Source organism: Pongo abelii, chromosome Y (genome assembly GCF_028885655.2).
Source record: "Pongo abelii isolate AG06213 chromosome Y, NHGRI_mPonAbe1-v2.0_pri, whole genome shotgun sequence".
NCBI classification, from domain to species: Eukaryota; Metazoa; Chordata; class Mammalia; order Primates; family Hominidae; genus Pongo; species Pongo abelii.
Window position 1 is genome coordinate 4,353,389 of NC_072009.2, and position 24,267 is coordinate 4,377,655.

The 24,267-nt window shown below is 38.0% G+C and overlaps 1 protein-coding gene and 1 pseudogene across 23 annotated transcripts in view; one reads left to right on the forward strand and one right to left on the reverse strand.

Annotated features, from left to right (window-relative positions):
* The first annotated feature begins 241 nt into the window (after positions 1-241).
* On the forward strand, positions 242-4,495 carry LOC129053432 (developmental pluripotency-associated protein 2-like; annotated as a pseudogene).
* A 13,949-nt stretch (positions 4,496-18,444) lies between these two features.
* Positions 18,445-24,267, reverse strand: part of LOC129053431 (histone demethylase UTY) — a 234,424-nt gene continuing 228,601 nt past the window's right edge. For 10 of the 23 annotated variants that reach the window (XM_054545474.2, XM_054545470.2, XM_054545472.2 and 7 more), the window contains one exon: positions 18,445-21,091. In XM_054545474.2, the coding sequence (XP_054401449.1) occupies positions 20,888-21,091 (204 nt within the window). In that variant the 3' untranslated portion in view covers positions 18,445-20,887. The remainder of the gene's footprint in view (positions 21,092-24,267) is intronic. The other 13 variants (XM_063721447.1, XM_054545477.2, XM_054545473.2 and 10 more) reach the window with 2 other exon arrangements.

Here is a 24,267-nt window from a genome sequence, read left to right on the forward strand (position 1 = left end):
GTGGCAGGCGCCTATTATCCCAGCAACTCCGGAGGCTGAGGCAGGAAAATCGCTTGAACCTGGGAGGTGGAGGTTGCAGTGAGCCAAGATCACCACTCCAGCCTGGGTAACAGAGCATGACTCTGTCTTTAAAAAAAAAAAACACCAAAAAACAAAAAACAGGAGAAATCAGATTCAGAGAAGTAAACTACCATATATCCTTAACATTGCTGTCCTTGCCTTCCCCAGGGTGTTGCTGAAAATGTCAGACTCCAATTTGGATAGCAGCAAGAATTTCTTTGAGGTGGAAGTAGATGATGAGGAAAGTATGATTTTGACATTGGTGCCAGTTAAAGATGACCCAACTATGGAACAAATGGAATCAAGTGTTTCTTAACTTCTGATGTCAAACTGGAGAAATTTAAGAAATACAATCAAGGTCATCTACTTCAAACAAATGAACAATTTACAGCATGACAAAAAACTAGATGCAAAATACTAGCACTTCCCTTGCCATTTTGCCTCCCATTAATAAGGTGTGTTGGGACACTTTGTGGGATTGCTGTTAACAACTCAGTTTGAGTACTAAAGGCAAGAAAGCAGAAGTTTGTCTGAGGCTCCATAGGCATGCTTACCCTGAACAATAGCAAGATATGCTTGAAATGTCACAAGACCAGATTGCAGTGTCGTTCGAGGAAATGCAAGGCAGTGACCGAGAGAGCAAGGCTTCAGAAAAGTTATGAGGTGAATGAGAGAGCAGAAGAGAATAATACAGTTGAAGTGATAACTTAAGTGCAGGGAGCCATATTGGCATCATGGGCAAGAATTGCTGCAAGAGCTATTCAGACTAAGGCTGTGAATTCATGTTCCATTCCTGTTTCTGTTGAGACCTTTTTGATGCACACCTCTGGTATCAGGTGGTGTGTGGTCCATGGCAGATGTCTCTTGGAAGACACAAAGGGCTGGGTACAGTTTCATGCATGTCAGGCCTGGGTGCCTACCACTCACAGGAGGATGATTTCTCTCTTCTTGTTACCTGCCTGTATTTTCCCATCCCTAGGCATAGAAGATATGTTATGCCTTGACTATGCTAGGAGGAATAAGATGATGAAAAGATTAATGAAAATGGAGAAGTAGCCTCAACCTGTTTGAATACAATGTACTAGAGAAGGAGGGATGTACTTTAAGACCATGTAATCTATTATAAAGAAATGGAAGAGGAGAAAATTTGAATAAATCCTCGTGACCTACAAAACAAAATCATAGTGACTAGGACTCCACAGTGAAGATGGTTGACCAGTGACACAGCCCCATCTAAAGAGCCCCTCTCTGTAAGCCTGAAAACCCATTAAAATAAAGCCACTGCAATTGGCCAAAAAAAGAAAAAAAAAAAAAACCCATCATGATCTATAACCTAAATAAACCTTAAGACTGTAGCCTATTCTTGTGCCAGTCACCGAGTTTTGGCCAATAAAAGGTGGCCAACTGTTCAAATTGTGTTCAAATAAGGCAAATGCTGAGCTGTGACCAATCCAGCTGTTTCTGTACCTCACTTCTGTTTTCTGTAAGTCACTTCCTTTTTCTGTCCATAAATCTTCTTCCACCACGTAGCTGCATTTGAGCATCAGAGCTGACACTGGCTAGGAAGACTCCTTTAAACTTTATGAATTTATGAATTGTTCTTTGCTCAGTTAATTTTTTTAAACACATAGGTAGGTACTTCTATTGCTATTTTGTTAATTGTTTTCTATTTTATAGTTCTTTTGACCCTCTTCTCTGGCTGTCTTTGTACTTGTTGATTTTTGGTGTATGTGTTTAGTGACATAAAGTTAATTCTTTTCCCTTTTTTCTTTTTGCATTTACTATTGGTATTTTCTTTATGGTTACTCTAGAGGCTTACATAAAACATCTCGTAAGTCTATCTTAAGCTGATAACTGAACTATAATTGCATCAACACTTTTACCTTTCCTCCGCTTTTATTACATTTTACATTTTTATATGGTGTGTTCATTCATTATGATGATTTACATTAGAACATTAGAGTATTCTATATGCCTACATATTTACCTTTATCAAGGAGTTGTTTCAGTGTTGCTGTTTAGCTTCATTGGTTTCAATCTAATTTCCTTTAGCATTCCTTGTAAGGTAATTTCAGTGATCATGAATACCATCAACTTTTATCTGAAACCTCTTCATTTCTCTTTTATTTCAGGACAGTTTTGCTAGGTTTCACATTATTGGTTGGCATTTTTCTCCCAACACTTTAAATAATTCCATTATCTTCTGGCCTGCAAGGTTTCAGCTGACAATTCTATTGATAGTTGTATGGCGATTTCCTGCATGTGACAAATTGCATTTTTCTTGCTGCTTTCAAATTTCTATTTGGTTTGGACTTTTGACCATTTAATGATAATGTATCTCGGTGTAGATACATTATGTTATATATCACCTGATTTGTTATGGTTCACCTGATTTGGTATCTTTTAAATATCATGAATCTGGGTCCATTTCTTTCCCCAGAATGAGGAGTTTTGAGCCATTATTCCTTCAAATAAACTATCTTTTCTTTCTCCTTCCACCTAAAATTCTCATAATGTGCTATGTTGACTTGCAACGTAAGTGGTGTTCATGAGTCAGTCACGTTCCTTAGTCTCTTCATCCTTTACTCCTTTTGTTCTTGGGTGGCTAATTTCAAATTTTATGTTTTAAGAGTTCACATTTCTTTCTTCTGTGTGATTAATTCTGTTGCCCACTCTATTGAATTTTTAAAATTTCAGTTATCGTGTTTTTCAGTTCCAGAATGTTTTTTCTTTCCTCATAATCATCTTTGTGTCATTCTTTTTGTGTACCACTTTCCTGATTTAATTATCTGTGTGTGTTCTCTTGTATCTCACTACACTTTTTTACAATGACTATTTTTAATTGTCAGGCAATACATAGATCTCCATTTCTTTATTGTTGGTTGCTAGAGATCTGTTTTGTTCTTTTTATTTTGTCTTATTTTTCTGATTCTTCATGTTCTGTATAGCTTTATGTTTGTGTGCGTGCATTTGAAGAAAGTTCTCTGTCTCGTTTTTATCTGACTGGCTTTCACTAGGTAATATATTTTTAAGTCTTCCCAATGAGAAGTTTCTGGACCTTTCTTCCTATTTGCCCTAGGCATTTTTGTTTTGTTAGTTGTTTTCAAAAACCTGTAATATCTTCCTCTTAAAAACAATTGTGATTGCGTTATACCTAACTGATGTCTGAAGTGAGACAGAAACTGAACTTCTGGTTGGCACAAAGGAATGCCTTGGGGGTATACACTGCTCTTTTCCCTTTCCTGGGTAAGAAACCTCAGGCATGCATCATTTTCTAATTTTACATACTTATGCTAGCCATAAAAATATGCCTCTCTCCTTAGCAGCCCTGGGCATCCATACTGTGCCAATTCTTTCAGTGCTCTCTGGGAGATGAGACAGAAGCTAGAACCTCAAAATGTGTACCGAAAGACCAGGGACATTGAATCTGCCACAAACTCTCTTTTCCTTGACCCATCTCTTTTTGCTGTGAGCTGTGCTGGAACTTGGAAAAGCAGCTAAACTGAGTAAAAGAATACTGTTCTTCCTATTCATTTCAGTGCAGCTGGTATCAGTTTGTGATTGTTCAGGGTACTGCAAATGCTTAAGGGAGTCTGAGCTTCTCAAAAAGGAATTTTGATATAGTTTTCAATCTGTGTTTATGTGGGGGAAACAACATCTGAAACTTCCTATATTACTGTCTGGCTGATTTGACAATAATTTAAAATAAGGTACCGTGTAAATACTTTAACAAGCAATTACAAATCTCTTGAAATGAGTAATAAATTTCAGCAAAAAAATGAGTAATAAAAACACCTAATTTAACTACAGAAATAAAAAATACAGGAATTAGAATAAAAGGCACTGTATTGGCTCAATAGTAGAATGTATAATACAGAGGAAAAATTTCAGTGACAAAGACAGAACTTCCTGTTTATTCTAGCTGAACATGAAAGAGAAAGTAAGCTGAAAAAAGTGAACAGAGTTGTGGGACCTGTTGTTTCAGGAACTTACGGTGTTGCTTTTCTGGCCAGAAACCTCTGTGGGTGGTGGTGCCTTTGCCCAAGTTTTGCTCAGGCCTGCTGGGCTTGCTCCACCCACTCAGCCTGGAAGGCTGCACTTGGCTCACATTACTGGCATGGATCCCATGCCTGCCAAGGGCTAGTCACATGTGGAGCGGCAAGGGGTGTGTGAGCAAGCCAGTGTGGGGTCTGGCTACTACACATAGTCAAGCACGCTGGCTGCTGCACAAGGGTGGGCAGCTCTAGGTGCCGGCATAGGCACCAGCTCTCTGTGAGGGTGCAGTCGAAGCAGGCACACCACAAGCAACTTCCACAGCTGCAGTGGCACCAGGAAGCTTGGAGACTCCAGAAACCAAAAGGCCCTGGAGAGAGATTCACAACCCTGACTCAAGGATCTCCCAGGTCTGGGCTGTCTGAAGGGCTACAGCTCTTCTCTCTTCTTCACTCACAAGATAGTAAGCAAGGGGCATGTGTTAGCCCTGTTTGTTTTACAACTTTCAGCCCCACCTAACAACAGCTCCCAAGTTCTTCTCCTGTGTTGGGGAAGAATGAGGAATGTGGACAAATGGAAGGAGAACGAGACAAAGAGAAGCTTTACTGAGTGACAGGATAGCCCTGGAGCGGGAAGCTCCTCTCTGGGTGCAGGTCTTCTGGTCATCTCTGCAGCTCTCAGCAGAGATGAGGCCCTGGAGTGGGTAGCTCCTTTCTGCAGCTGGTCACCTGATGTCTGCTCAGCTCTGCCTGAACCCAGGGCTTTTATGGGCCACAGAAGGAAGTGAATGCCGATTGGTCCATGGGTGGCCATGGGGAGGGCTGGAAAACGCACCACAAGTTCACATTGGGGTTTGCAGGACTGGCAGGCCAGTTCCCACCCTTCAGGTCCTCCCTGGCCTGAAGGTGGGGCCTCACCAGGGACCCACCCCCTTCCACTCAGGAACCTGTCTGCCTCCTGCTGCCTTTCATGGCACCCAGGATGTATATCTCAAGGGACACCTGCAGGTCAGTGCAAGCTGCCCTCAGCCCCCCATCAGCTTCCCTCTTATGCTCATCAGTGCCCAAAGTTCAGAGTGGGCCAACAAGGTGGAAGGCTGGCATGTCAGTGCTGCCTTGAGCATGAGCACAGCTGGCCAGGCTGACACAATGCCAAGTCTTGGCCCCAACCTTGCTCTGAGATCAGAATGGACACTGGGAGCTGGGAGAGGCCAGGCAGCAGGAGCAGACATCTCCAAGCCTGGTGGGGAGGGATCCTTCCTGGGCCCCTGAGAGTGCAGAGATGCCTGGCTCTGCAGCTGTGGGAAGGCTCAAGAGCACAGCGAGGCTCAGGTCCACAGCCATGACTTGGGCGGCTGCAGCTGCACTGGGGAACTCCCACCCCACTTGGAAGTGGGTGGGGGGGTGGGCACTCCCACTTGTCCCCAGCTCCCAGTGGCCCTGTGGAGTGTGCAGCTCAGGTAGTAAGTAACTCAAACATCAACACTAAGACATAAGTCAAACATCAACAAATTTAAAAGAACTGAAATAATACACAGTGTATTTTCTGAAGAAAGTCAAAGCAAAGTGGAAATTGGTATTACACAAAAATAAAGCCTCCCCACTCCCCATCACTTGGGAATTAAACAGTTCTAAATAATACATTGATCTAAGAGAAAATCCTAAAGGAAATTTTTAAAATACATAAAGCTGAATAAAAATTAAAATACAACATATCAAAATATGCAAAAGGGAGTTATTTCACTAAATGCATGTACAGAAAGAGAATTATTATTATTTGAGACAAGGTCCTACTCTGTTGCCCAGGCTGGAGGGCAGTGGCACAATCACAGCTCACTGCAGGCTCAAGCAAGCCTACTGCCTCAGTTTCCTGAGAAGCTGCAACTATAGGCATCCAACATCATGCCTGTCTAATGTTTTAATTTTTTGTAGAGTTGAGGTCTCATTATATTGTCCAGGCTGGTCTTGAACTCCTGGGCTCAAGCAATCCTCCTGCCTTGGACTCACAAAGTGCTGGGTTTACAGGCATGAGATATTGTGCCTGGTTGAAAATAGTTTAAATTAACTGAAGTAACTATATAAAGTAACTATAGAATGAAGAGCAAAACAAACCCAAAGGGGGCTGTGGGTGAGAGGTGGAAGAAAAATGAATGAAATGTGAGGAAAAACAGTAGAATAAATAAATAAAAGAAAATTTTGCTTTAAAAAAACTGGTGAGTGAAATCACACAATATCAATAAGGAATAAAATACATTACTGCAGATACTATACTACTGAAACTATAATAAAAATACCATAAGGAATTCTGTAACTTAAAAGAAACAATTCGTCAAAACTCACAATCTGGCAAGTCAATCAAGATATAAGAGAAAATCTGAATAGTCTGTGACAACTAAAGAAATTGAATTTTTACTTTAAAAGTCCAAAAGAGAAGACCCAGAATATTATGGCATAACTAGATAATTCAGCCAAATATTTTAGGAATTAACATCAAGTTTACACAATGTCTTCAGAAACCGGGCAGAACACTTCTCAATTCAAAATAAGGCCATTCTTACACTGACACAAAACTAGAAAAAGACAATATAAACACAGAAAACATCAAGAGTACTCAGGTACATAGGTATAATAATCAACAACATTTTCACAAGCTAAGCTCAGCAAATACAAAATTAAATATGCATGCAACACAAACAGTTGAGATGAGGTTCATCTACATAAAGCTACTTCAACACTGAAAATCAGTTAATGTAATCTAATAAAAAGAAAAGTCATATGGTTGTTATCAACAGATGCAGAAAAATGAGAGCACTTGAAAGTTTCAACACTCAATGGTAAAACCTGCTAGGAAACTAAGAATAGGATATTCTTAATAAAGAGCATTTCCTTATAAAACTACAGCTAATATCATACTACTAAGAAATTTTTTTTTTAAAAAAAGATTGGATACAATAGAAAGCAAGAATGTCCATTTTCATCATTCTTATTTAACACAATACTGGGAATTCTAACGGCTGTGATAAAGTAAGAAAAATAAACACATGAACAACATACAGAAAGGGAGGAAATAACACTCTTCTTTCTTGCAGACTGTACACATGGAAAATGAAAACAATTTACAAAAATCTTTTTTGAACTAATGAATGAGTTCTGCATGATCAGAGGATATTAAATAAACAGAAAAAAGTCAATCATTATTCTGTAGACTAAAGGTGAACATGTGGAGATAGAAATTAAAAACCCAATACCACTTACATCTCTCAAAAAGAAATGAAGAAGCCTTCATGATGGCTGATTAGGGGCATTTGCTTTCTCCAATAAGAGAACCAAAGTGAGTAATCATGTGTGAACTAGATCATCCAAGAGAGAGCACTGGAAAAGAGGTGATACCTAAAGCAAGGAAGAATTAGGTGAAGCAGCCTGCTTGGCCAGGATAGGCTGGGTGCTGACTTTCCAAAAAGGTCAGGGGTCAGTGATCTTCAGGGATCCATATTCATACCAGGTATCCCTGTAATTCTAGCCACTGGAGGGCTAACCCCACTGAGTGGGCCCTGAAAGTAACATACGGAGCTGCAGAAAGATGGTATGATGATACTGCCTTAAGCATATAGCCTGTGCAGGATCCCTCACATTCCCTGAGTCCTAAGCAGTTACAGCAAGGCACACTCTTTGGAACATCACCCCAAACAGACCAGGGATCATCTTTGAAGCCCAGAGGAATCAGGGCTGAATGCAAGGAATGCATGTGCTGCTGACTCTGGAATTTAGGTATAACCAACCATGGGCTACTTGGGACAAAAGTATGTCCCAGATGCAAAGAAAGTGCTATTCTAGAGCCATGCCCCCAACAGACTCCCTACTATTCTGAAGCCCAGTAGTGCTGGGGCTGAGGTGCAATAGAAAAGATGGCTGCTGTCCCCAAGACGTAGTTGTGAGCACTACCAGAGCTGAGGCATAAGTAGCACATGTGCTTCCAACATGTGAGCCTAAGCTGCTATCACTGAAACCAGTATCGCCTGCTTCGTGGCAGGGCAGTGGCATGAATGCTGCCACCATTCACCTAAGCATTCTGCCAGTGACCTGAGAATCCCCCAACCCCTGCTTTCCAGGCCCAGCACATGTACACACTATCAGCCCTGAGGAAAACCCAGCCTGAGCAAGTTTAATCCCCTACCTATGCCAGAGGAAAGTCTGGATCTTGGGTGTGACCAAGCTCAGTCCACCAATGTTGACCCCTGAACACTCCTTGTGGGGGACTGAGGCTGGGTCTTATCCACCTGGTTGCTATAACCACAGCTGATACCTATATGTATGTATCAGACGTAGGCCTGGAGACTGGCCTGATGAGCTCACTGCAGCCTGATACACACTGCTTGAGGCATCCTTCCACTGTCACTGTCAGTGCCATCATCCATGCCACATCAGGTGTCCAGAGGCCCAAGAACCTACCTACATGCCGAGTTCGCAGCTGCCACTCTCAGCATCAGAGTAAGTCACCTGGGGGCCCAAGCACTGGCCCGCTTGGACACACTAACACTGATGCCACTGCAGGTCACACTGAAGCCCAAAGAGAAAATTGAGTGCACTGCTGCCACCACTAGGGCCTAAAGATGGGTCAGTCTGGCATCCCAGTCCCAGGTAAAACTGCACTACAGCCTCCAATACTAAATGCACCCGCAGAGCCAGTGAAAAAGTCTCAGATGCCACTGATGCTCTTTACAACCAAAGAAATCATACAGAGACTATCCTACTGCATGAACCCAGAATCAAAGCCAAAGTGCCTTACCCAACCAATGCCACAGATTCATCCTCAGAAATATGTCCTTCTCTATGAAAGGGAATTAAGAAAGTTGGAAGTCACTGATACACCAGTTATGCAGATATCAATGAACGGACACACGAGAAAGCAAGTTAATATGACATTTCCAAAGGACATAATAATTCTCCAGAAATAGATCCAAATAAAAAATATATACACAAAATGGCAGAAAAAGACAGTAGTAATTGTAAAGAAGCTTAGAAAGAAGAACATTTTAAAACAAATGTTGAAAAAATCAAAACCAAAACCAAATCAGTACATGAATGAGAAGTATACCAAAAAGACCCATGTCATTAAAAAGAACTAAATCAATTCTGGAACTGAAGAATTCTTTGAATGAAGTACACACTAGGTTTGGAAGCAGCAAGAATTGGCTAGATCAAGCAGAAGAAAAAAGTCTCAGAACTTGAAAACAAGTCTTTTGAAATTAAACCAGACAAACATTTTTAAAAGAATGAAAAAGAATTAACAAAATCTTTACAACACATAGGACACCACAAAGTGACTAAATACATAAACTACTGGTATCTCAGCATATGAAAAGATAACAAAAGGTTCACAACCTGTTCAGCAAAATAATAAATGAAACTTCCCAAGTCCAGCAAGAGATTTACATATCCAGATACAGGAGATCCCACGATCCCCTCAGATGCGACACAAAAAAAATCTTCTCCATGGCACATTATAGTAAAAGTGTCTAAAGTCAATGACAAAGAGAAAATTCTAAGAACATCAAGAGAAAAGTGTCTCGTTATCCATAAAAGAAATCCCAGTAGACGAACAGACTGCTCAGCAGAAACCTTGCAGGAAAGGTCAGAATAAGATGATATAATCAAAGTAATGAAAGAAAACACCTGTCAGCCCAGAATGCTATATCCAATTCAATTTTCCTTCATAAATGCAGGAGAAATAAAGTCTTCCCCCAGATAAGCAAACACTGAGGGAATTCATCACCACTAGATGAACCCTACCAGAATTGCTCAAGGGAGTTCTAAATCTGAAAACAAAAGAGCAATATTCGTCATCATAAAAACATATCAAGGTAGAAAACTCAATTATAAGAAAATATACAAATAGGAAAGGACTCAAATGGTACCACTACAGATAACTGCCAAACCACAATAATAATAAGAGAAAAAGAAATAAATAGGAATATACAAAATCAGAAAACAAAGAGTATGACAGGTACAGAACCTCACATACCAACATATCAATAACCTTAAATATAAGTGGACTAAATTCCACACTTTATGAAATATATAGACTCTATGCATTAAAAAATATGATCCACTTACATGCTCTCTACAGGAAACTCACTATACCTGAAAAGTGAGCATATAGACTGAAAGTAACAGAGGGAAAATAGCATATGGAAGCCAGAATTAAGCAGGAGTAGCCATACTTTAAGCCACAGGCAGGGAAAAAAAAAAAAAAGACAAAGAAGGTCATTATATACATTATATAGTGATAAAGGAATCAATCCAGCAAGAAGAAATAACAGTTCCATATACATGCAACCAGTACTGGAACACCCAGGTTCATAAAGCAAATATTAATTGATCTAATGAGAGATATTTCAATGCAAGAATAGTGGGCAACTTCAATCCCCACTTGCATTAGACCAATCGTCTAGACAGAAAATCAACAATAAAACACTGGACTTAAGATTCGACATTGAACTACAGGTACCTAACAGAAACTTGCAGAATGTTTTACCCCAAAATTGCAGAGTGCATACTCTTTTCTCATCAGCACATGAAAGATCCTCTAGGATAGACCATGTTGGGCCAGAAAACACTTCTGAAAAAATTTTAGAGAGCCAAAATCACATCAAGTATATTCTAGGACCACAGTGGAATAGAACAAGAAATTAAGATTGAGCTCAGTGGCTCATGCCTGTAATCTCAACACTTTGGGAGTCAAAGTCAGAAGGACTGTGTAAGCTCCGGAGTTCAAGACCAGTATGAGCAACATAGCTAGACCTTGTCTCTATTAAAAATTTAAATCAGCTGGGCATGGTGACATGTGCCTGTAGTCACACCTGCTCAGGGAGCTGAGGTGGGAGGACTGCTTGAGATCAGTGGTCAAGGCTGCAGTGAGCCACGAATACCCCACTGCAGTCCAGAGCGAGACAATGTCTCAAAAAAAAAAAAAAAAAAATTAAAATAAAAAAATTAAAAAGGCTGGGCATGGTGGGTCACACCTGTAATGCCAGCACTTTGGGAAGCTGAAGTGAGATAATTGCTTGAGCCCAGGAGTTCAAGACTAGCCTCATAAGTGAGATGCTAACTCAATTTAAAAAACTGAAAAAACAAAAAACAAAAAACAAAAACCATAATACCACACAATAGCAACAAAAAAACCCCACAAAGAACTAGAAATTAATCCCAATAGGAACTGTGGAAACTATACATACATGGCAATTAAATAACATTCTCTTTAACAACCACTGGTCAATGAAGAAATAAAGATTAAAATAAAAAAATTATTTAAATAAATTAAAATGGAAACAACACACCAAAATCTGTTTAATATAACAAAAGCAGTTAAAAAAGAGAAATGTATAACAATAAGTGCTTACATCAAAATAGTACAAAGATCTCAGCTATGCAATCTAATGATGCACCTATTAGAAAAACAAGAACAAACCAACCCAAAAGTAGCAGAAGAAATAAAGGTGACAGCAAAACTAACAGAAAAAGAGACTAAAATAGAATACAAAGGATCAATCAACACAAAGTTCATTCTTGAAAAGACAAAACTGATAAACTACTAGCTAAGCTAACCAAGGAAAGAAGCAAAGACCAAGTAAAATTAGAAGCAAAAAAGGAAACATTACATCTGATACTAGAGAAATAGAAAAGATCATGAGAGACTATTATGAACAAGTATAAACTGCAAAAATTTAGAAGTAATGGATGGATTTCTGGAAACATACAAACTACCTAGGATGAATCAAGAATAACGGGGCGTGGTGACTCATGCTTGTAAATCCCAGTACTTTGGGAGGCTGAGGCAGGTGGATCATGAGGTCAGGAGTTCAAGATCAGCCTGGCCAAGACGGTGAAACCCTGTTTCTACTAAAAATACAAAAATTAGCTGGGCACCTGTAACCCAGCTACTAGGGAGACAGAGGCAGGGAACTGCTTGAACCTGGGAGGTGGAGGTTGCAGTGAGCTGAGATCGTGACACTGTACTCCAGCCTGGGTGACAGAGTGAGATTCCATCTCCAAAAAAAAAAAAAAAAAAAAAAGAATCAAGAATAAATTTAAAAAACCCTGAAGAATAAAAAGTAGTGATATTCATTCAGTATTTACAAGTATTCCAACAAAGAAAAGCCCAAGACTAAATGGATTCACTGCTGAATTCTACCAAACATGTAACAAAGAATTAATAGCAATCTTCCTATTTCAAAACACTGAGTAGGAAGGAATTATCCTTAACACATTCTATGAGACCAGCTTTATCTGATACCAAAACCAGAAAACACACAACAAAAATCTATATACCATTAACCTTGACAAATGTATCCCCTGCTCTTGGCTCAGAAGAATTACTGTCATTAAATTGAACATACTGCCCCAAACCAGAAAACACAAAACAAAAAAGAAAACTACACACTATTATCCCTGATGAATTGCATCGAATTGCATCTGATGCTCACGGATCCAAGGAATTAATGTCAATAAATTGAACATTCTGCTCAAAGCAACCTACAGATTCAATCCAATCCCCAATGAAATATCAATGTCATTTTTCACAGACATAGATAAAACAATCCTAAAATTCAAGTGGAACTAGTAACAAAACTGGCTAAATAGCCAAAGCAATCCACAGCAAAAAGAGACATCATATTACCTGACATAAAAATATATTACAGGGCTACAATAGCCAAAAGAGCATACTATTGATATAAAAAGACACATAGATCACTGGAAGCAAATTGGATAACCCAAGAATAAATCCAGATATTTATGACCAAGTGACCTTTTTTTTTAAACAAAGATGAAAAGAAAATACATTTGAAAAAGGACACTACCTTTAGTAAATGGTGGTGGGAGAAATTGTAGATCCACATGCTATAGAATGAAACTAGACCCCTTTACTTACTGAATTAAAAAAATCACTTCCAGGCTGGGCAGAGTGTAATCCTAGCACTCTGGAAGGCCGAGGTGGGCGGATCACTTGAACAGCAGTACGAGACCAGCCTGGCCAACATGATGAAACCCCGTCTCTAGTAAAAATTCAAAAATTAGCCAGGTGTGGTGGCAGGTGCCAGTAGTTCCAGCAGCATGGGAAGCAGAGGGAGAACTGCTTGAACCCGGGAGTTGGAGATTGCAGTGAGCCACTATCGTGCCACTGTACTCCAGCCTGGGTGACACAGCAAGACTCCGTCTCAAAAAATATAAAATAAAATAAAATAACCTCCAGATGGATCAAAGACTTAAAGACCCAGCAGTATACTACTACTAGAAGAAACACAGGGAAAACACTACAGAACACTGACCTAGGCTAAGATTTTATGGCTAAGAGCTCAAAAGCACACCCAACAAAAACAAAAATAAACACATGGTACTATATTAAACTAAAAAGCTTCTGCACAGCTAAGGAAACAATCACTGGAGTGAACAGACAACGCACAGAAAGGGAAAAAATATTTGCAAACCATTCGTCTGACAAGAGACAAATATCCAGAAAATACAAGCTCATACAACTCATTTATAAAAACAATCCCATTAGGAGGTGGGCAAATTACATGAATGGATAATTCTCAAAAAGACATACAGACTGCCAAAAGGCATATAAAACTGCTCAACGTCTCTAAGCATGAGGATATTCAAATCAAAACTATAATGAGATTAAAAAATCACAAAAATTAAATAATGTCATTTGGAGAAAATGAATGGAAGTGGAGTTCATTAGTTTACTTTTTTTGAGACAGAATCTTGCCCCGTCTCCCAGGCTAGCAGCAGTGGCACAATCAAGGCTCACAGCATCCTTGACCTTCCAGGCTCAAGAGATCCTTCAACTTCTGCCTCCCGGGTAGGTGGCAATACAGGCATGTGCCATTACACCCAGCTAATTTTTGTATTTTTTGCAGAGGTGGAATTTCACCAGGTTGCCCAGGATGATCTCAAATTCCTGGGCTCAAGTAATCCACCTTTCTTGGCTCCCAAGTTGCTGGGATTACAGGTATGAGCCACTGAGCCTGGCCCAAGTATATTAAGTGAAACAACCTAACTGTGGAAAGGTAAACATTGCACGCTCTCATTCCTATGTAGGGGCTAAAAAAATGATTTCATAAAGGTAGAGTGTAGAATGATAGTTATCAGAGGCTGAGAAGCATAGATGGCTGGGAGGGAGCTGATAAAGACAAGTAGGTTAATGGGTACAAACATATAAAAGGTTTTATCATTCAACAGCAGTATAGATGAATGACTGTAGTAAATAACAATGTATATTTCAAGGGAGAAATAGAATAGGACTTGAATTTTCCCCAACTCATAGATATGGTAAGTCCTCAAAGTAATGGACACTCAAAATATCCCGATTTAATAATTACACATTCTATATTTGTAATAACATATCACATGTACTCCCATATATATGTAAAATATTATCGATTTAAAAAATAAAATAATCTGTAGGTATAAGATCGGTACAGGATCTGCATACTGATCATTATAAAAGCTAATGAAAAAATCAACAAGGACTTAAATGGACAGAAATACCATCTGGACTGGGATACTCAACATATTAAAGATGCCAATTTTCGTAATTTTATTAACCTATTAATTATATTGCAAGCATATTTATGTAGATATGTATTCTAGATATTAGAACACTGTTGTTTATATAGTTAGCACAACATATCAAAATCACAATAAGATTTTCTGTAGCCCTAGACAAGCTTATTCTAAAATTTATATGGAAAGGCAAAGACTCTACAATAGGTAAAACAATATTTAAAAAGAATAAAGAAGAATTGCTTTGTCCAATATTAAGACCTATTATATAAACACAGTAATGAAGATAGTGAAGCATTGGCACAAAGATGAACAGATATAAAAATGAAACAGTCTAGAAAACACAAAAATCAGCCAACACAAATTCACTCTACTGATACCTTTTAGAGTTAGAAACAAATGGTCCTGGAGCTTAGACACAAAATGTAAAAACAAAACAATATTGCTGTATGCCTTACAATTTATAGAAAAAATTAACTCAAAATGGATTATGAATATAAATGTAAAATCTAAAAAATTAATCCACAGGGAAATATCTTTGAGTTCTAAGTGTAAGTACATTATTTCACTGAAGCTGCTCAGGTTAACATCACAGCAACCTTGCACTAACCCAAAGAGATCTCTTTTTCTATCTTTTCAGAATAATATAGACATGGTTTTCAAAATATTTACTCTTCCTGCTCTTTTAGCTTGTTTTCCCTTCCCTTTATGTGATGCCACAAGGTGGACTTGTACTCTCACTTGTAGATTCACTAACTTGCATTTCTAAATTTAAGATTCACATATCCATCTGTTCCTTTCTAAATCAATTAAAATCACTTAGATGTCCCTCTATCTTCTGCTCTGTCCTTTCTGGATTTTGTCTTGTTAAAAGGACACGTCTCCACCAGGAAGATAATGGGATCTGTGAACTTTATCCTTTAAAATGTTTCCGAAATTTGTGCCTTTACTTCCATTCCACAAAATGAAAATTCCAAGTACAAAGCATTTCCTCCCTGGACTTTTAGTCTTAGATATATTCCTCTGGGATATGTGTAAAGAACAAATGGAGCATTGAAACAAATGGGAGTGTGACAAAAGAAAGATTTTGCAAATTTATTGATTCTTTTGTATAAAACCAGTCAATAGGTCTGTTGCTAACTACAAGAACAGTCAGAAAGTCTTAACATGACTGAGGAGTTTTGCACCATCAGATCCCTTCTCCAGTTACCTGTTTACTCAGCCAATGCCTTAGTTATGACAAAGAACTTGAGGTCCCCAAGCATTCATGTTATGAAGTGGGAATGTAGATGACTTAATACCTTTTTTTTTTTTTGAGATGGAGTTCTTGCTCTGTCACCCAGGCTGGAGTGCAGTGGTGCGGTCTCAGCGGTCCCAGGTTCAAGTGATTTTCCTGTATGCCTCAGCCTCCCAAATAGCTGGGACTACAGGCATGCGCCACCATGCCTGGCTAATTTTTGTGCTTTTATGAGAAGGGATTTCGCTACGTTGGCTAGGCTGGTCTCAAACTCCTGACCACAGGTGACTTTGGCCTGCCTCAGCCTCCCAAAATGCTGGGGTTACAGGCGTGAGCCACGGTGCCCGGATGACTCTTGAATGCAAACTGTAATAGTACTCTTTTTTTAATTTATTTCCAATGTATGTCCCATATTAGATGGTAAAAGCCTTGTGGATATGGAGTGTAGAGGACAAGTTCACATCTTATCCATATTTGTCTTTTAGGAGAAGCTAATTAGAACATGTCTTAAATAAAAATATGTCACAGTAACTTAACGGCTAACAAAAAGGCTCAAATATTTAGGAGGAATAGACTCTTTACACTGAAATTATGTAATCATAAACTTAAGTTGATATATACTAGCATTTTGAACATCCTAGTTTGCAATTCATTACTTTGGAAAAGCAGCCAACGTTTATATTAAAATACAGAAGCATCCTGGGTGCGGTGGCTCACACCTATAATGCCAGCACTTTGGGAGGTTGACATGGGTTGACCTGAGGTCAGGAGTTTGAGACCAGCCTGCCTAATATGGCAAAACTCCTTCTTTACTAAAAATACAAAAAATTAGCCCAGTAGGGTGGCCTGTAATCCCAGCTACTCAGGAGGCTGAGGCAGGAGAATTGCTTGAACCCAGGAGGTGGTGGTTGCAGTGAGCCGAGATTGCGCCACTGCACTCCAGCCTAGGCAACAAGGGTAAAACTCTGTCTCAGAAAAAAAAAAAAAGCAGAAGCCGATTAAGCAAGCCAGATTATATATACATGGCAGAAATGCAAATCAGTCTAAGAAAACTTCATGTTTAACTGCTGAGAAAGAGAATATGGCTGTTTTCCACATAGTTCTTGTTTTCTTTTGGGAAAAGTATCTGTTTTATGCAACTACTGGATTATTTTCTGAACAATGTGTGTGCTATAAATTTCTTTTATTGAAAGGCACATAGGTAGGGTCAGCTTGAGCAACTTCACACCTCCAGCAGTAAAAAGGACAACAAAAAAGAATTAAAAAAAAAAAAATCTCCAAAATGCAACTTACAAAGGTGATAAATTGATTAAAGTAGATAACAGAACTTCATTTATCTGGATTAATGCCAAACTAGTGATATATTTGATTTTCAGTTTTGGTTTTCTGCCTATTTAAAGAGTGCAAGCTTCTGAAAAGTACTACTTTCAAAAGATAATCCAAATATGCATTAGAAACATGTAAAAGGGCTAGGTGCAGTGGCTCATGGTTGTAATCTCAGCACTTGGGGAGGCTGAGGAAGGTGGATCATGAGGACAGGAGTTCGAGACCACCCTGGCCAATATGGTGAAACTTTGTTTCTACTAAAAATACAAAAAATTAGCAGGGCGTGGTGGCGCACACCTGTAGTCCCAGCTACTCGGAAGGCTGTGACAGAAGAGCTTGAACCCAGGAGGCAGAGGTTGCAGTGAGCCAAGATCACTCCACTGCACTCCAGCCTGGGTGACAGAGTGAGATTCCATCTCAAAAAACAAAAACAAAAACAACAATAACAAAAAAAGTGTAAAAGATAAACAGGTAAAGTCATTTTCATGACTAGGTCAATTCTGTAAATTCAACATATAGTAATCCAAGCCATAAATCATCTTAAAAAAGAGTTAAGACATAAGAGGTTATGTTAGTAATACAAAACAACCGGTTAAGAAAAGTTCAGGTATAGCTCTTACCAGAGCTATATCTAGATGTTTCCTGATGGTTGATATGTAGTTTTTGTTTGAGAGGGGGGAAAAAAGTCCTGAATTTTAATCTCAATGATTTCTGAATAAGAGAATTTGCAAGAAAATTACAAAAATATCAGCATTTAAAATGTCTAGAAGTACTTATTATTTTTCTTCCTTAATTACAAATTGCATTTTTTTTCTGAAATTAGGTATGTGATGATTACTGCTAACAGATTTCAATTCCCTAACTTAATAAAATATCTTCATGAGTTTTCTAACAACTATTTCTAGGAAGCCAAAATATTCCAAACTTGTCTGGAATAACACAATGATCAAGACATTTCACCAGGTAAGACTATAAATTCCCTTTTGATATTTAAATAGCTTCTATTAAAGCATTCTATGATTCTTCACTAAAGCTCTCTGGAAAGCTGTTACAAAGAAGAATGTGTTAAAATAAAAATGCTTCAGAAAGGAGAGGTAGAAAAGACAAGTATTATTATCAAATGAGGTAATATTAAATTAGCAAGTTTTTCATATGAAATAAAAGTTTTAATCGAACTTATTACAATTTACTAGTGATATAGATTTTTTAATGCTTTCCTCCCTTTCACCCCAAACCATGTTGTACAAGCAGGACAGTACAGCATTTCAAAGTCATCTAGCTTTAAAAAAATAAGTCACTTATTTGTTCTCTAAAACAGAGGTTATCATTCTGAATCTCTTTTCCATAAGAAACTCTTAATTATAAACAAGATTTATCAAATCTATATAATGTTTCCTTTAAAATATTTACTTCACTGACTATATGTTTTCTACTATTATAAAATACATTTTGCCAGCAATTATTTATGGGCTATCACTATGGTGACTACAACTTAATAAATCACACAAAAAGACATTTACTTTAAAAACAGCATACTTCTGTGAGTAATACTTTATAATAGGCACCTCAAAAACTATCATAGATGTAAAAAATAAAACTTTTTAAATCTATACAATTATATATTGAGGTTTCTGTATATATTATACATGTGTACACATACACACACACATATAAAATACATGTAATTGTTAGGTTTCAAAATGAACAAAGAGTGGATTTTTTTCAGAAAGTCTTTTTTAAACTCAAACATTGGGAAACCCTTTAAACATTTAACAATTTTAATAAAAATTTCTGTATAATACTAAGCAGTTTTATTTACACATATAAAATGTAATAGGAGTAGTGTTTAAAACTACAGAACTCCTTAGTATTTAATGGCAGTTACGTCTGGAAAAAAAACAACATTCCATTCACAAATATTTTCAGGCAATAAATATGTATTTATAAATAGTGTAAATCTGTATCAAGATTAGAAACAAAAATCACAAATCTGAAGTTTATTTCTTTGTCTATGTGCAATCCATTATCTTTGTATATGGGCTATTAATATTTAAAAAAATTATTTTGGAACCACAAATGTAATCATCATGGCCTCAAAACACACAAAAACATAAAGCAGTAAAAAACTTCCTCAGATAATAGTACACATTTTTTAAAAAGCTGATCGAGAAGAGACTTAAATTTGCTATCTTATGAAGAAATGACCAGTTAGGAAAGTGTTTTTAACTAAGGAAAATTCTGCAGGGTTAAAATGCAAATGAATATTAATTCATCAGCCCAGAAATAGAGAAACATAAAAAACGCTGTCTTCAAGTCAGTATTCTGTGTCACTTTGACAGTTTTGTCATACGTACACAAAACATATGATTAATATTATTTTTCTGAAGTACAGCTGGATCAGCATGTTAAGTCCTGAAGTGGAGGCAGCACTCTGTGTCCAGTTGCTTGACATACTATTCTTGGAACGTTGCATAGACATAGCTTTTAGTCAACAGTTTTATGAAACAGCTACAAAACCAGTGGTGCAGAAATTTCCTGAAGAGCAGAAATAATCTCATTTAATATTCATGGAACTATATCAAGATGAGGATGATAATGAAAGAGCCTAGAAATAAAAGTTAAGATTTTGTTATATAAATCCTTAATAGTGTTTGGTAGCTCATGACTATAAAAGCCTTTTTATGAAATGAGTTTACAAGACACACGAAATCTCAACAGTTTCCTAAGAGAGATGCTCTTTTCCTTTTTTTCTTTTTGAGACAGAATTTTGCTCTTGTTGCCCAGACTGGAGTGCAATGGTGCAATCTCGGCTCACTGCAACCCCTGCCTCTTGGGTTCAAGCAATTCTCCTGCCTCAGCCTCTGAGTAGCTGGGATTATAAGCATCCACCGCCATGCATGGCCAATTTTGTATTTTTAGTAGAGATGGGGTTTCTCCATGTTGGTTAGGCTGGTCTTGAACTCCTGACCTCAGGTGATCTGCCTGCCTTGGACTCCCAAAGTGCTGGGATTACAGGCGTGACCCACTGCGCCCAGTTGAGATGCTCTTACTTTCTCCATTGGAATCAGTTCTTTAAGAGTGCTGCGCTATTACCTCCATTTTTCATCATTTAGTGAATAACGTTTGGAATACTGTTAGAAGTTAACAAATTTTTTAGATTGCTAAAAGTTGTGTGGAAAAATAATTTTACAGTTAATTAAAATTTCACTAACAATTGGCTTATGAAAATGCCACAGCTAGATGACACTGAACATATTTTTCATGAGTCTTATATCTCATATAATCTAGTCAAGCAAGCCCCATCAAGTAGTGCTATCAGGCGAACTCTTCTGGGAATCTGTAAAACCACAAAGTACATGAAAAAAACCCACACATTTCTTTCAGATAATTACTACAGAAAAATTAAGTAACCTACATGTACAAAGGTTTTATAAGTTATGTAAGCAACATAAAAACTAAAAAATATTCTAAAAACTTACAGAGATTTACACATGTAATTAGTGTAACTATTCTTCGGGGGCATTCTCACTGAGAAGCAAAAATGGTAATAAACATCAGTTTCATATAGAAAAATTAACATGAAATATGAGGAAGGCTACTAATATTTCTCCTTACAAAGTATGTACTGCACCAATGGAAAATTTAAGTTTCTTCTTAACACATATTTATCAGTTAGCAAAGTCAAAGACCATTGCTTTAAACCCACCTAACTAAGTGTACTCACGTGTTGATGACTTACTAGTGTAAATTGATCATAAACTTGGATTAGGTCCTCCATTTTGTACTGTTCGAGCACCACAAAATTTTCCAAACTTCTGCTTGTTTTTCGTGCACAATCTTGGCAATGTACTATGTAGGTTTTTTGAGTATTGCTTTCATTAGTGACAAAAAGCAGATTAAAAACCTCCACCTATATTAAATAAATAAACAAATAAACAGTACTGAACAGTGATATCTGAATTCATTTTAGCACTTTAACCATGGGGATTCTACTTCATATGGAACTGGACAATGATTTTTGGTTAAATTCAAATACTTAAAAAAACAAGACTATGGTTGTGAGTCTGAGACACTAGGTTTCTTTTGTAGCACACTCAGAGAAAAGGATAATGTTAGATATTTAGAGATTGTCTTTAAAGAAATTAAATACTCATTATGACCATTCACTAAAGTATAATTCAAAGTTTGATAAAGGTCAGTGTATTTTTATTTTACCAAGATATCAGTGCACCATCGGATAAAAGTGACCATTATTTGCTTTTCACTTTTCTGTGAGAGTACTCATAGTTGTTCTGTGTCTGAAGGATTGTGTTCCCCGAATGACTGAGCTCCAAAGTCATTCATTTTTGATGTCTAGGGCACATCATGTTGTTAATCTTCATTGAAGCTAAAACTACAATAAAAAATCTTGGAATATGCACGTAATCTGATATTTTTCAAGATAACGAAACTGATAGGTGAATAACAAAAAGTGTTGTTTTAAGCCTTATATTAAAAAAAAGTACAAACAAAAGTATATTCATGAACATTAATGTAACAAGAGAAAAAATGTACATCTTATAGACAAACACTGATGAGTTGCAAAGGCTGAGCCAGAATAATAGGTAACACTGAGGAATACAATAGTTTTTTTCAAATTCTAGAAAAATATATTCACTTTTCTGAACTAAACACCTAACTAGAATCTACTTGAGCTCATAATAATATACATCAGTGAGTTTATACAATTTAAAAATTGCCAATGAATTTAATCAGTTTATCTCAGAATTACAAATTTAAAGGTTTAGATTAGACTTAATTTCTTAGTCAAGCATCTTCAGACTTCTGCTTGATTTCTTCAGTTAAAAAAGCCAAATCCTCATTATCTTAAGTCACTTTAAACAGCGGTGTTAAAATTCCAGAGTTCATGAAGCTCTCTGTTACTATCAACAGGAGTAACAGTACTCTAGCAAGCTGAGGAGCAAATTTAGGGTTCTTCTACTTGTCATTAATTCCCACATTGGATCAACTGTGCTGGTAATTTTACAACTTAATAAACACTTTTGAACATCTCCCTTTTTTTTACATTCTTAAGGTTATGTTCTAGTCTAGGACTTTCATTAACACCTCCTAAGACCATTCTACTAATAGTGTCCACACTGACTTGTTTGCTTTCTATCTCCACTCTATCCAATTATCAACTGTTGGGGAGCAGGACCCCCAAAATCTGGCCATAAACTGGCCCCAAAACTGGCCATAAACAGAATGTCTGCAGCACTGTGACATGTTCATAATGGCCATAACACCCATGCTGGACGATTGTGGGTTTACGGGAATGAGGGCAAGGAACACTTGGCCCGCCCAGGGCGGAAAACCACTTAAAGGCATTCTTAAGTCACAAACAATAGCATGAGTGATCTGTGCCTTAAGCACATGCTCCTGCTGCAGTTAACTAGCCCAACCTATTCCTTTAATTTGGCCCATCCCTTCATTTCCCATAAGGGATACTTTTAGTTTATTTTATATCTATAGAAACAATGCTAATGACTGGCTTGCTGTGAATAAATATGTGGGTAAATCTCTGTTCAGGGCTGTCAGCTCTGGAGGCTGTGAGACCCCTGATTTCCCACTTAACACCTCTATATTTCTGTGTGTGTGTCTTTAATCTCTCTACGTAAGCTGAGTTAGGGCCTCCTAAACCAAGCTGGTCTCGGCAAGTGGTGCCCATTTGTGGGGGCTTGAATCCAGGTCGAAGGGACGATGGGGCAATGGTTGCAATGGAAAACTAGCTGGAGGACACCCGAGTACTCTTAAAGCAATCCCCCTGGTGAGTAAGAAGGGGAGCTTGGAAGCATCAGGGTAACAATGGCACAAGTGTGGGGTGTGGTTCGTTCCACCTTGGAACTTTTTCACATTGATGATGACGAGGAAGGAGAGTATAGTGAAATAACAAAAGAGGTTACAGAGCATGTTTATTTACCAACTGAAGCTGAAGTGGCAAAGGAAGGTGAGGTTCATCCCTACCCTTCTGCATCCCCTATTATTTTGAAGAAAAAGACCCTCCAGATCTTTCTTTTCCAGAGGACACTGGGCAAAAAGTAGTTGCCCCAGTGGCTGTTTGAGCAGTGCCTTGAGCGACCGCTCTTAGTTCTATTCAGGCGGGAATTCAGCAAGCTAGACGAGAGGGTGATATAGAGGCTTGGCAGTTCCCTGTTAGAATACACCCTCTAGATCAACAGGGAAATATTATAGCTACATTTGAGCCTTTTTCTTTTAAATTAATCAAAGAATTTAAATAAGATATAAATCAGTATGGACCAGGTTCTCCTTTTGTAATGGGACCGTTAAAGAATGTTGCTGTTTTCAGTAGGATGATTCCTACTGACTGGGACGTTCTTACTCGAGCTTATCTAACTCCTGCTCATTTCTTACAATTCAAAACTTGGCGGGCAGATGAAGCTTCCATTCAGGCTGCTCCCAACGCCCAAGCCCAACCTCAAACCAATATAACTGTACACCAACTTTTGGGGATTGGCGGTTGGGCTGGTTTAGATGCACAACTGGTCATGCAGGATGATGCCATAGAACAGCTTAGAGGAGTGTACGTTAGAGCTTGGGAAAAAAATCACTTCAAGTGGAGAACAATACCCTTCATTTAGTGCTATATAACAGGGACCAAGAGAACCATACGTTGATTTTATAGCTCGGTTACAGGAGTCTCTTAAAAAGATGATGGCAGATTCGGCTGTTCAGGATATAGTGTTGCAGTAATTAGCTTTCGAAAATGCTAATCCCAATTGCCAGGCTGCTCTGCGACCTATCAGAGGAAAAGCACATTTAGTGGATTATATCAAGGCCTGTGACGGTATCAGAGGTAATCTGCATAAAGCTACTTTGTTGGCCCAGGCAATGACAGGACTGAGAGTGAATAAAGGAAATACTCCATTTCCTGGAGCTTGTTTTAACTGTGGGAAGCATGGTCACACTAAAAAAGAATGTAGAAAAAATCAGCGAGTCAGGCCCCAGGTAGGGGAAAAAAGAAAACTGCTGAGCCTGAAATATGTCCAAAATGTAAAAAAGGAAAACATTGGGCAAATCAATATCACT